Below are 14,165 nucleotides of genomic sequence, written 5' to 3' on the forward strand. Positions count from 1 at the left end.
GCTTTCGGATCGCATTTCCTTTCAAATCGAGTTACAGACCACCCTACTTCGAGTGTCGAGCGAGAATAACAAAATTATTCCGATAAGTATTATTTAAGTTCAGGTTGTAGGGTAATTTTTAAAGACATACACATTGCCTACTTTTAGGCTCATAATAGCTGCCATCGCTTTGTAAGAGGTGCCACCCATACATATTTTCACCTGCAAAGAACCTACCAATTGGATTTGCAAAGTACCAAAGAATCTAAAAGCTTCAATGCTGATACTGGAACAGCGGATTGAAATCGTACTATATTGATCCAAATTCGCTTGGAAAATGGTTTGTAAGACCCGGAACAGGTTTGTAAATTTATTTTATATTTTTAAGCTGTAAACAGTAGGACATTGGACATCATAATAACGCTGGGTTGATCAAAACATATAATGCCGAGAGCCAATTCAAGCTTTGGCAAACGCCATCGCCAAAAATATCTAAAAAATATATGTGACCCGGCCTATGAAAAGGTGGCTTATGACTCCAAAAAAAATTTCAACTTTTTTTCTGGTTTCGAGAGTTTTTGAGACGCTCTTTCACGTGGTGAAAACTAGAAAGTCCTAACTTGCTTAGAAGTGTTCTGGAGATGATATTTTCATCCACTTCCATTTGACCTTCAGCTTGAAACAATGTTTGTAGTTCGTCCTCGTAATTGATACCAACATCATCGAAAAAATCATCATCATTCTCTTCATTTTCACAGAAATATGTTTGAAAAACCTCGCTAAATTCTTCCTCGACAGACATTATTCGCAAGCGACACACGTCCTACTCGTTTCGCATTGCTTTTAAATCTGAGCACTCACACGATTTTTTTTCGGTCAGAAACTGGTTTGTGCATGGCAGAACTATACAAGGTGGCAGCATGGGACAGCTGATTATAAACTTTTTTTATTTGATTTGATACATCAACTTCCGGCGCAGTACGATTTTGACATTTGTCGATCGAATTTACAAAAACAAAGTAGATGGAATTTTTATTTATGTTTGTAGGCATGTCGCCATGCTGCCATCTTGTATCGTTCCGCCATGGGTTTGAGCTTTGCATTGAAAAAAACATCGCTCTATATACACACACGAACTTATCTCATTTATGCTCTTTTGCCTTTTTTGGTTGCCTTTTGGACATGACTGTTCATAAGGCAAAAGAAAAACTACTAAGAAACTGAAGAAATGCATTGTTTATCTTTAACAGCTGTTTCTCGCAATTTCTTTTTTGAGTCATAGGCCACCTTTTCATAGGCCGGGTCACATATATATAACATTTATGCCATATGGTCACGTGGAATTACAAGCTTACCCCTACACTTTAAGGGCCAATTAATGGTGACTTATATACCATAAAACCATAACCAGATAAAACAGCTGATCGAACCTACCTTATGGAAATCAATGTAATCGATTAATGGTGCCATACCATAACGCTAACGTCATAACCATACCATAGCCAACCAATTGGTTTTTAGTTTCTCGCCATATCCATAACCTAAAAATATTTGAGTTGGTGAATTTAATAACTTTTTGTAGATTTTATGCATTGTTTTGGATACATTATGACTAAGATACTTATTTTTTGTGGTATATGTTTGTAATTTTTTGCGTTTTCTTCATTTTTATGAAATTTTCACGATTTTTAGGTTAAGGCACCATTAATCGATCACATTGGAGATGGTTATGGATATGGGTATGGTTACGACTATGGCGTTAGGGTTAAGGAAGTTTAATTGGCTCTTTAAGCTGCAGACATTGGTGCTTTATCGGTAACCTTATAACAGCTGATTCGACCAACCTTATGGGAATCAATGCAATCGATTATTGGTGCCGCTAAGGTCATAACCGTATCGTAACCAACCAATTGGTTTTTGGTTTACCGTCGTAACGATAAATAGCTGATTACGTTAGGGATACGACTAAAGCGATACGACATACGGCACCAATGACTCCCGCTTTAGGTTGTATACCATATGACCACATGTTTGTAAATGTTGCATGCTTTTCTGCGCACTTGATACTGTTTTTGGCATTTTAGCGCGATGGAGTTTTAAGGGCCCATTACTGATACTTACCATAGACTTGACTTGACTTGAGAACTGTTACTTACAGTTCTGTTAAATGAACATTGCATGTACTTATTACTCAAACTTAGCAACACTTAACTTGACTTAGAAGTCTGTTGAATTTTGATTCTCTATGTAAGTTCTAAGTGACGTTTACATTTTGAAATGCCATTTGTTTGTTTCCATTTCATTTTGACATTTTGTCATACAAATTGACATTTATTGGTTATGATGCCAGATTGTAGGCGCTAAGAGGAGTATAATCGTGGCTAAGTTGCCAAGTTTACGTCAAGTCAAGTCAACTATATGCTAAGCAGGTATGGTTAACCAACGAACCGATATCATTTCGTTACGATAACGTTAATTTGACGTTCTTAACGTTAATAAACTAAACGAAATGACTTTGTTTCGTTAATAACGTTAATTCTCGTAACGAAATGATATCGGTTCGTTGGTTAAGCATGCCTGATGCTAAGTATCAGTAATGGGCCCTTTAGCGTTAGCTAAAGCTGGAATTTGGGAGCTGATTTCGTTTTTGGAGTAGTAGATGATAGTCCACAGCTTTGAGAAATAAAAAGTACCAATTTACCAAGTCGCTTTCAAAATATCTGCATTGTTGTTGTGTTAACTTCAAAAGTGTCTCTAACAAGAAAAACTCGTTCATTTTTGAAAATTATATATTTTTTATTAAATAATTTGAATATAAAATTTAAAACAATAAATATATATATTCTTGTCTTTTTATGTGTGTTGTTTGTGTATAAAAGTCATTTTTTGTATAAAAATGTACGTTTTTAACTTACATCCTAAAGAGTAAAGAGTAGATTAATTTTGATGAGCCTGGCTAAATTTAATGAATATACATATTTAAATATGTATTGTGTATGTGTATACTTCATTAGTTATTAGTTTCAGTGTCTTTCCAAATAATTGCTTTTATTATGACTAAAGTAGTCATAAATTCTTTGTGGGTTAGTAAAAATTGCATGAAATAAATTAGTTTTTAAATCATACCTAAACAATTTTATAATTTTTTCCATAACAAAATCTGTGGCAAAGGTTTTATATTACGCCTCGAAATTTCAACTGCTTTTAATATAAAACGTAGAACTTTTGAGTATTTGTATATCAATATATTAAATTTTTTACATATTTCATAGAACGTTTTTCAATTTATGATACTTTATAAGCCTCTAACAATATTCATATTTGTAATCGGTTACGAGGTGGAAGACTGAATCGAAACAAAATGGATACTATGTGATGAAAACGAGTTCCTAAAGGACTATATCGTTTTACAGATTATTTATCCCTTTTTATCGCACTACTCCTTCTCCGCTTTTCGGCTTCAATTCGAGCAACCCTAAACCATGATACAAGAAAAAAGGGATAATCCACTTTTGCGTATTTGACATAAGCTGCGTTTTTTGTCAGAGATGCAATTTGTCAAATGCTGAAAAAGCATTTTAAAAAAAATTATGTTTTGGAAATTTTTAATTTTTTATAGGGTATCTTTTATTAAGCTATCAATAGCCGTGTTTTACGTTTGCGCGTAAAAAAACGCTTATCCTCGCTTAGATAATGCTTAGGAGACCCATCTAGTAGCAGTGGTTAAATAACTAGCTACAGAACAGGGTGTACCTAAAATCGGAGACACAAACCTCTGGTGGCCATAATGTATAACATATAGCTGAATCGGTTGCGCTGAATAGTGGATACACACCATTTTTAGAGGTGATACATAGAATTAGTGTTGAGGTGAAACATAAGCTGGGTTTTTTTCACACGCGTATACTTTACGTTTGCGTGTGAAAAAACGCCAATCCTCGCTTAGATAATGCTTAGAAGACCCATCTAGCGGCAGTGGTTAAATAACTACAGCTACAGCACAAGGTGTACCGAAAAGCGGAGACACAACCCTCTGATGGCCGTAGGGTATAACATACAGCTGAATCAGTTGCGATGAATTGTGGACACACATAGAATACATAGAATTAGTGTAGAGGGTGAAACAAAGACACATATTTCAGTTACATCTGAGTATAATGCGTATTGAAATTTAGTAGTACTAATTGTATGCGCAGCAATTTCAGGGGTGTATTTAAAGTTTGACGCTTAGCAGTCCATATAAAGTTGAAGCGTAAACGTCTATAGATGTAAAAAAACAAGCTATAATTTAACTGATAAATACATATTTACAGATCTGCTAAAATGTGTGAACAGACTTAAAAAAAAAATGCTGCATACCAAAGCTTAAACAGAAAGAGCAAAACGCCTCTTAAGGAGAGCAGTGCTTCTGAACAACCGAAGTCGCTGCATTTTGCTGCTTTTAGAGTCTCGGAATAAAACCGGAGTGTCTGTGTCACCGCACTTAAGCTTATCAATTACTTCGTGACAGCAGCGCAGTTTGCGGCGACGAGACCACCGTTATTTCGCAACGCGACCCAGTGAGGAGAAGGCTCTGCTCAAGTACAACGCAATTCACGTGTGCAAGCGCCCAAGCCACTCAGCTAAATAATATGGCTGACAAGTTTCCTGTCTATCAATGGCTCAAGATTCAATAGTGGAAAGAAACTGAGGTGGGTCAAGTTCGGATTTCTATTTTTTTTAAGAAAAAAAGTATCTGGCTATAAATTAATGGGATCGCCTGTTACCATCTGGCTCGCTTATTTTCAGTAAAAAAACGACAACAGCTTTGATGCTTATAGATAACATTAAATCTAGGATTGGAGGACTAGCACTTAATAGAAAGGCATATTTTTACATAATCATTGATAAAACAATGGCAAACAAAAATTATAAAAGTTTTCACTAATTATCACAGCCGGGGCTAACGATGGGATCGATTACATGATAAAAATCTCTAAAGGACTTACATATATAACTATAGATTTATGTATGTATGTAGTTTATAACGATGGCTTATTGGAATATCACCCTAGCGCAGTTAATGTGTCTGAAAATTATTGAAGACTGCTCTATATCAGAAGTTGTTTCAAAATATTCCTATCTCAACATAAAATGAGTATCAGACTCCCTGAAGAAGACGTGAATGCATCAAAACGCCTAGAACGGAAACGGAGAATTTAACTTTGTCTTTTTATTATTTATTGGCCGTATAACTTCAACCAGACAACACATTTTCAGCTGAGCTAGAAAATTTGTGAAACAAGTTTCAGTATAGGGTACTCTTCAACCGAATTCGGCGAAAGGGCACTTTCTAATGGACGCCGATATTTGTTGATCTTACACTAAGCCATCGCTAACGTACTTAGTTACATTTTTGTTGTGCTGCTGCTTCAAAACAAAAAAGCAACTTTGATGTTTTCCATTTGAAAATGTTTGATAGTCTATTAGGGCAGACGTGTTGGGCTCAAACTTACGCCAGCACTTTGTATAGCAGAGCCTGCAGTACCTGGACTTCCAATAACTGGACTCGGCTCACGTTTAATAAGTACGTTATTAGCTGAACCACCAGTGATGGTGCTATCCTCGCCGTTCGTGCTCGTTGTTACTGCAGTTGTTGTAGTGGACACGGACGCAAGCGAAGTAGTTGCATAGCTTAGCGCTGCTACTGCTGCTGCTGTATTTGAAGCATCTAAGGCGTTTTGTAGATGTTGTTGATGTTGCTGTTGCTGTTGCTGTCGTTGTTGCTGCTGTTGTTGCTGTTGATGTTGTTGTTGCTGCTGTCGCTGTTGTTCTTGTTGAGCAGCAGCAGCGGCTGCGGCGGCTAAATGAAATTGATTTGGTAAAAACATATAGGCGGAGCTTAACTGTGCCGCTGCAGCCATTTGTGCTTCAGCGCCTAACGAAGGCGTATTACTACTTGCACCGCTCGTGTGCCCCACAGCAGTCGCTGACGCTGAGGGAACAATTGTGTCAAGTGGATTTAATTGAAATGGTGCGCTAACTCCAGCAGCTGGTGAAGTTGGTGTAATACTGCCACTATCCGAAGCACAAGAGCTGGTTGGTGTGGTGGCGGTAGCCACAGGTGGTGAGGCGTTCGCTGCTTTAGCAGCGCGCTTACGGCGTGCTTCTGTTTCGCAAGGTGATGGCGCTCCTGGATGACGATAGGAAACATGCTGAGTATAAAATGTAAAAAGAAAAAATTAATTATTGTTTGGTGTGGAGGATAAAATAAGGAGCTCTAATTTATGCTTAGACTGAAAATGTTCAAAGGTCTAGCCAACACCAAGTTAAGAGCGTAAGACCGTCTATTCTAGATTGCGCTTTAAACATCGCTTTATCAGGTGCACTCTAAACTAATAAGCGTGATGGGTCAGAGGGAACCGCTCACGAAAAGACCTCGTTACACCTTACCTACCGCTCTTTAGGTTGACGCTGCCGATTTCTTGGAAGTCGGTACTGTATTTTGTCGGCTACGTCTATCGAAATAAACTGCAGTCTCTACCGAAATCAAAGCATTATATCAGGAAAGCATCTGAAAGCAGTAACAGACTTAAAGCGTGTAGGATACCCTAACGTCGAGCGTTATACAAAATGGAAAAAACGCAGTTGAAAGACATTAAGAAGCTTCAATAAGATGCCATGTTGCCATCTGGGCTCTGGGTTACAAAATAGTACTAAGAAAGATCTGGACCAAGTCCTTGACACCAGAGTCACATAACATATTCAACCCACATATTCAAGGAAAATACAGAAGATCGTATCAGCGCGGTGATTGAACCTCTACCACTTTCCATAAAAGAGCCACAAATTTCCAGCAGCTGGTGACAATAAGGCCTCTGGGCCACATAGCATCACGGCCTAGGAAATGGATTATTCCCTTGGGCTTGGAAAAAGTAATATCTAGTGTTAATTGGCAAGCGGACACGAACTTGTCATCAGTGTACCACCCACCATACTTGTTTCATACAGTCCGAAAAGTTTTCGAAAGCCTAAGACCACGTAATGCAGCCGCCATAGAACAATCAGGAGAACACGCACATTCCTCCTGGAGAAGATATACAGAGCTTATACTCCTATCAAAAAAGCACACAATGCAAAAGGTTGGTTTCGAAATCTGTTCTGTAAACATAGCCTCAAAGGAGGTAGGTAATTGTCCAGCAGTAAAATACAACTCCTGGCTAACATAACTCATCTAAAGAGCAATCGCTGCTAAGCAAGATGATGGCAAACATCGGAGATGGAATACAAGAAAGGGAAGCTGCTTATGGGTATTACCTTATCCGCAAGGCACTATGAAGCCCAACTGCGCACACTTATGATGAAGAACCTTTGTAAGCTCTGATCATCTGTACAGCGAAAAACAGCTCTAAGAGTAACTGTGCAAGTAATCACCGGAACAAACCCGATCGATCTGTCTACGCTGGAAACAATAAGTCTATGGAAATAAAAAACGGAAAATCGTTGGCCAAGAAAGCAAGAAGGGATTGTTTAGTCTGACAAGACTGACGGTAAAATGAAGAGCACAATAGTCACTGAGACTAATCACAAATGTTTAAGCATAGTGCACTAGAAGCTGAACTTCTTATAATACTTCAAAAAATACTTATACAGGATGGTAAAAATGCCAATGCCATTGATGGTCCTATTGTCCAGAACGTGCCGGATCAATATTCAGCTCTAAATATCCCCACAAAAGAGAGGTCTTTGAACATTTAAAAATTGGAACGATACCTTGAAGACAAAGAAAGGGTGGGCTTCGGTTTCGCAAGGGGATAGTTTTTTGGTCCAGAAACACATGGTTGCTGCTGAAATTAGGACGATATATACCTTCTAAGAGATTTAGGCCGGGCTTTTAGAAGTAAAGCTAGTGGTGCTAATTCTAAGTTTTTTCTACAAATTTGCGGGATGAACCTACATACTGTGACGAATATGAGTGACACCAGGTGATACTCACATCCCTAGTCTGATGCTAAGTAAATGAAGTCACAACAACTATAAAGATACAAGTCTACATAAACGAATAGAACATTATGTCTACACATATGTACGTACACGCAGCAGAGAAGAGATGCTCCCAAAAGTATGCAATTGTAATTGTTGAAGTGTCGCTCACAAATACACGCATATGAGAAGCTATATACGTGCATCTGTAGTTATAATTATATGGCGGCAAGTAAGTAAATTCTGGAAGCGCCTAGAAGATGCCACGAGGAAATCAAAGAGTATAAAAGCACCAGCGGTAGAGGCGCTATAATCAGTTTCGATTAAGACGATATCTAGCGAGCAATAGCAGTATTATTTTGAAAGTCAGTTTCATTTAAGCTATCAGTTCGGTTATTAAGCCAGCTAATTGCAAAGTATAAGTGTTATTGTGAAGTACTTTAATAAAGGCCATTTTTCCTTTATTCAATATTGGAGTAATTTATTCAACCGTTTAGTGATACGAACAGAGCAAAAAGGCAAATAAGAGGATTTGCAAGCAAATTCGTTACAATTGGTGTCAGAAGAAGAATTTTTGAATACATTCCAGAGGACAACAAGGACATGGCAAAGTTCAGTGAATTGAAGATCCAGCAACTGAAGAAGGAGTTGGAGAGCCGTGGATTGAATACAAGCGGCGATAAACTCGAACTTCAGGCACGGCTACGAGAGGCAATGGAAGCAGAAGGAATTGATGTGGACGAGTATGTCTTTTATCCTGATGGGGACGAGACAACAACAAAAATTGAAGGGAAAACGAAACATCGCAGACAGTTACGAGCACAGACCTGAACATGATTTTGGCTGCAATATCTGCTCAAACATCGACAATGTCATCTCAACTAGAAGAACAGAAAACGTATATGTCATCACAGATGGAATCCCAAGAGACACGAATAACATCGAAGATTGAAGCACAAGAAATGCGTATTTCAGAAATGTCGACACAGATAACATCCAAGATGGAAGCACAGGAGGCACATATTGCAGAAATGTCGTCAGAAATAACATCGAAGATTGAAGCACAAGAAACGCGTATGTCAGAAATGTCGACACAGATTACATCCAATATGGCATCCCAACTGGAATCGCAGGAGACACGCATAACATCCAAAATGGAAGAACAAGAGGAGCGCTTATCATTGCAGGTGGCACAAATGTCTTCACAGTTAGAAGCACAGGAAGCAAGGGTAAAATCAAAGCTGGAAGCGCAGGATGCAAAAATCGCTCAATTTCAGGCAGAAGTCGATGATTTGAAGGGTCGTATGGAGCAGTTACAACTAAATCGCCCAGCTGTTTCAGCGAGTAATCCAAAGGTAAAAACACCATCCTTTGAAGGTGGAAGAGAGTCAGCGAATACCACCAAAATCCGAAGCAGTCATCTGGGCAAAGGTTGATGGAGATCGTGGGACAAACAAATTGTGGGTTGTCGAAGCAGCAAACAAATCAGCACCGAACATACTTGTAGGAAAAACCCTGGCTATGACAAAACAAGATTGACGTATTCCGGTAAGAGTACTCAATGAGTTCAAGTCACCACTCAAACTGACCAAAGGAGCTATTTTGGGAAGATGCCAAGAGGCTAAAGTAATTATCAACTGTGAACAGCTCCAGAAACACGTTTCATCTAGTAACACTGATCTTTCAAATAACATCACGGAATGGACGGAGGGGCTAGAGGAAGATTATCAGAATAAGGCAAAGCAATTGCTCCTAGAGTACGCAAACATATTTGACCAGGATGGTTCCAAACCAGGCCGCTGAAACATCAAATTGACACTGGAGACGCGAGGCCGATACGTCAAGCTCCACGTAGTGTTCCACTGAAAAAAAAAAAAAACTGGCATAGCGGGAAATGGTGAGTAAAATTATACAAGAAATGAGCGACAGCGGCGTCATCGAACCATCAGCTAGTCCCTGGAGCTCACCGGTAGTACTTGTAAAGAATAAGGATGGAAAAATGAGGTTTTGCGTGGACTACCGGAAGTTGAATGACGTTACGAAAAAGGATAGCTACCCATTGACAAGAATTTACGACACTCTGGACTCGCTCTCTGGTACGAAATGGTTTTCCACACTGGACTTGAAAAGCGGCTACTGGCAAGTGGCGGCGAAAAAGGAAGACAAAGAGAAAACAGCCTTCAGCGTCGGAGATGGTCTTTGGCAATTTACACTAATTCCCTTTGGACTATGTAATGCACCAGCTACTTTCGAGAGACTCATGGATCAGGTATTGAAAGGACTACATTGGAGAACATGCTTGGTGTACCTGGACGACATCATCGTATTGGGCAAGAACTTTGATGAACATCTTAAAAACTTAGATGAAGTTTTCCAGAGAATATCTGGCGCTGGTCTGAAGTTAAGCCCCAAAAAGTGTGCGCTGTTTAAAAAGGAAGTAAATTATTTGGGTCACAAGGTAACGACAGAAGGTATCCGTACAGCGAATGAAAAGATAGAGGCAGTAAAGGATTGGCCAAGACCACAGAATCTGCATGAATTGAGAAGTTTCCTTGGGCTGTGCACATATTACTGCCGATTTGTACCAAATTTTGCCAGCGTAGCCCATAGTCTCCAGGAGCTAACAAGAAAAAATAAAGCTTTTGAATGGAAGAAGGAGCAAGAAGTAGCTTTCCAAACATTGAAAGAGCGTTTGTGCACTGCCCCAATGTTGGCATATCCAATTCCAGGAGCAATGTTTATTCTAGATACAGATGCGAGCGGATATGTTATAGGAGGCGTTTTATCACAACTGGTCGATGGACAGGAGAAGGTAGTTGCATATTACAGCCGTTCGATTGGAAAACCAGAGAGGAACTACTGCGTTACGCGGAGAGAGCTGTTGGCATTGGTAGAGTGCATTAAAAATTTTCACAGATACCTCTACGGCCAACGATTCCGTGTCAGGACAGATCACGCAGCTTTAAAATGGCTTCTGCAGTTCCGTAATCCGGAAGGACAATTGGCACGGTGGATCGAGCGACTACAAAGCTATGACTTTCCCATTGAGCATCGAAAAGGTAGTACCCATGGAAATGTCGATGCAATGTCACGAAGACCATGTAGTTTGGAATGCAAGCACTGTTCAAAAGCTGAGGCTAAAGAAGACATTATAGATGTCCGGCTAATGACTATAACATGTGCAGATGAATGGGACAAGGAACTGCTAAGAAAGTGTCAGCTAGAAGATACAGATCTGTCACGTGTTATGAAAGGGCTCGAACGAAACGAAAGACCAAACAGAGAAGAGATGTCAGCAGAGAGTCCCATTGCGAAGTCATATTGGGCACAGTGGAACAGTTTAGAATTGATATCCGGTTGCCTTCATCGAGTATGGGAGAGTGAGGATGGTAAATACAAAAAAAAACTGATAGCTGTTCCCAGAAAGAGGATTCGTGACGTGCTCAGCGAGCTGCATAATGGTCCAAGCGGAGGTCATCTTGGAGAGTAAAAGGGCTCAGAACCCGAAGTCATGGCCAGATGAAGCAATATAACTCAGGTGCGCCATTTGAAAGGATCGCTATGGATGTCGCCGGTCCATTTCCTACTAGCAACGGCGGAAACAAATAAGTACTGGTAGTTATGGATTATTTCAGCAAATGGCCAGAGGTATACCCAATCCCAAATCAAGAAGCGGAAACGGTAGAAGAAGTGTTTATAAACAATTGGGTTGCAAGGTATGGTGTACCAATGGAGTTACATTCTGATCAAGGCAGGAATTTCGCATCAGCTGTATACCAGAAAATGTGTAAATCATTGGGCATTCCAAAAACACGGACAACTGCCTTGCATCCTCAATCCGATGGTATGGTAGAACGAGTCAATAAAACATTGGAGGAGCACTTAAGGAAAGTAATAGAAAAGTACCATAAAGAGTGGGATACCCGCATACCATTATTCTTGATGGCTTACCGATCAGCCGTGCATGAGACAACGGGCCAAACCCCTGCAAAAGTAATTTTAGGCAATGACTTTAGACTGCCAGCTGATTTGAAGTTTGGGATAGATGCCAATGCGGAGAGAAATGTTAAGAAATCCACTAGTGATTTGGAAGAAGAGCTGAGAGAGATACACGATCTTGTAAGGCAACGATCAAAAATTATGAGTGACAAGATGAAAGCGAGGTACGATAAAGCAATTAATTGGGAAGGGTTTCAGGAAGTAGATTTGGTGCTGTTATACAACCCACAACGAAAAAAAGGTATGTCCCCGAAATTGCAGTGTAACTGGGAAGGCCCATACAAAGTTTTAAAACGGATCAACGATGTAGTGTACCGCATACAAACCATTGGCAAACCACGAACCAAAATCAAAGTGGTTCATTTGGAAAGGCTGGCAGCGTTTAGATCGAGAGATTTGTCTGATCGGGACGATCAGACTTAGGTGGAGGGCAGTGTGACGAATATGAGTGACACCAGGTGATACTCACATCCCTAGTCTGATGCTAAGTAAATGAAGTCACAACAACAATAAAGCAGACAGTCACTTGTATCTACATAAACGAATAAAACATTATGTCTACACATATGTACGTACACGCAGCAGAGAAGAGATGCTCCCAAAAGTATGCAATTGTAATTGTTGAAGTGTCGCTCCCAAATACACGCATATGAGAAGATATATGTTATTGTGAAGTACTTTAATAAAGGTATTTTTCCTTTATTCAATATTGGAGTTATTTATTCAACCGTTTAGTGATACGAACAAAGCAAAAAGGCAAATAAGAGGAATTGCAAGCAAATTCGTTACAATACTTTATGCCGACTCTGAACAGTATCTACAGGCAGATACATTTTCGCTGATAAGCTTTTTATGCCATAAATCCACTGGAATGTTTATCAAACCACTGCCAGGGGAGGCCTTTAAGAGAGAGAGGCTTTCCGAGCCTTGAACTGGGTACCTTCGGTGTGGTAAACGCTGCACGCTACCACCACACCACAGAAGCTGCGACCCTAGCTAAAAGCTCAACAAGAAGGTAGTGGCACGCCCATACTAGAACAATTTGATAGGAAGTGAACCAAATACTCTGCGAGCAACCTATTTGTCAAATCAAGAGGCATATCTTTCTCAAAAACCGAGTGCAGTGCTTTATGAAATTTTATGTATGTAAAAAGTTGGCGTGGCTTCGGACGTATTTCGCTTATTTTCATTGAGAATCCTTGTTAGAACAGTAAGCATGCTCAAATAAATATTGTGGCGAATATTAGCATCACTATGCTGCTAGTAAATAATCACAACAAAAACAGCAAACAGCGCCTTTATGTACATGTGTACATTAGAGCAAGCAACCACACTTATGTACAAGGCAACGAAGAATATTCCATGCAGATAACCAGCAGCGCGAATCAGAGAGATTATTTCACATACATATATGTAGCCGGCAGCTAAGAGCAAAAGTTGTTACTCACACATACACATGTATATGGCTAGACGAAAAGCATAAACTACAGATATACATGTATATAGCTAACTAACCAAGCATGAGATACAACTGTTCTAGAAGGCATGTGCGTGAAACGTCTAGACATAAGGAGAAATGGGCGAACGCAATCTGAGGAGTCAGTTTGATTTAAACACGCTTTAAAATAAAATAAATGTAAGGCGCGATAACCTCCGAAGAGATTTTAGGCCGAGCTTCTCTTCCAATTTGCGTCGTGCTCCTATTTAATTTTTCCTACAAATTGGCGTGACGGGACCTATTTGTTTTATGCCGACTCCGAACGGCATCTGCGAGGCAGATAAGTTTTCACTGAGAGCCTTTCATGGCAGAAATACACTCGGAGTGCTTGCCATATACTGCCGAGGGGCGACCCCGCTTAGAAAAATTTTGTTCTAAATGAAAAACCTTATTTAAAAAATGTTTATGTTGCTTTGCACGGGGCGTGAACCCAGGGCATTCGGTGTGGTAGGCGGAGCACGCTACCATCACACCACGGTGGCCGCCACGCTTTAGTGAAGTATAATTTTAGTTGTGAAGTACTACTCCCAAAGTAGTTTAAATTAATACCATTTTGCAATACCTAATATTGGAGTTATTTATTCGACTGTTCAGTGATTCAAACGTTGGCAGAAGGTTTAAAATAAGCGGAATTTCCCAAAATTTGTTACAATATATTAGCGGACGGACGGCATTTCAAGGGAGTTTACCCAAAAAACGAAAATGAATGACTGTCTTGGTTTGGCCA

The 14,165-nt window shown here is 39.7% G+C and overlaps 1 protein-coding gene across 9 annotated transcripts in view; it reads right to left on the reverse strand.

Annotated features, from left to right (window-relative positions):
- Window positions 1-3,662: 3,662 nt before the first annotated feature.
- Window positions 3,663-14,165, reverse strand: part of LOC137233787 (protein tramtrack, beta isoform) — a 34,916-nt gene continuing 24,413 nt past the window's right edge. For 8 of the 9 annotated variants that reach the window (XM_067757149.1, XM_067757151.1, XM_067757150.1 and 5 more), the window contains one exon: window positions 3,663-6,173. In XM_067757149.1, coding sequence (XP_067613250.1) covers window positions 5,445-6,173 — 729 coding nt within the window. In that variant the 3' untranslated portion in view covers window positions 3,663-5,444. The remainder of the gene's footprint in view (window positions 6,174-14,165) is intronic. The other variant, XR_010947563.1, reaches the window with a different exon arrangement.

Source organism: Eurosta solidaginis, chromosome 5 (genome assembly GCF_040869045.1).
Source record: "Eurosta solidaginis isolate ZX-2024a chromosome 5, ASM4086904v1, whole genome shotgun sequence".
In the NCBI taxonomy this organism is placed as follows: Eukaryota; Metazoa; Arthropoda; class Insecta; order Diptera; family Tephritidae; genus Eurosta; species Eurosta solidaginis.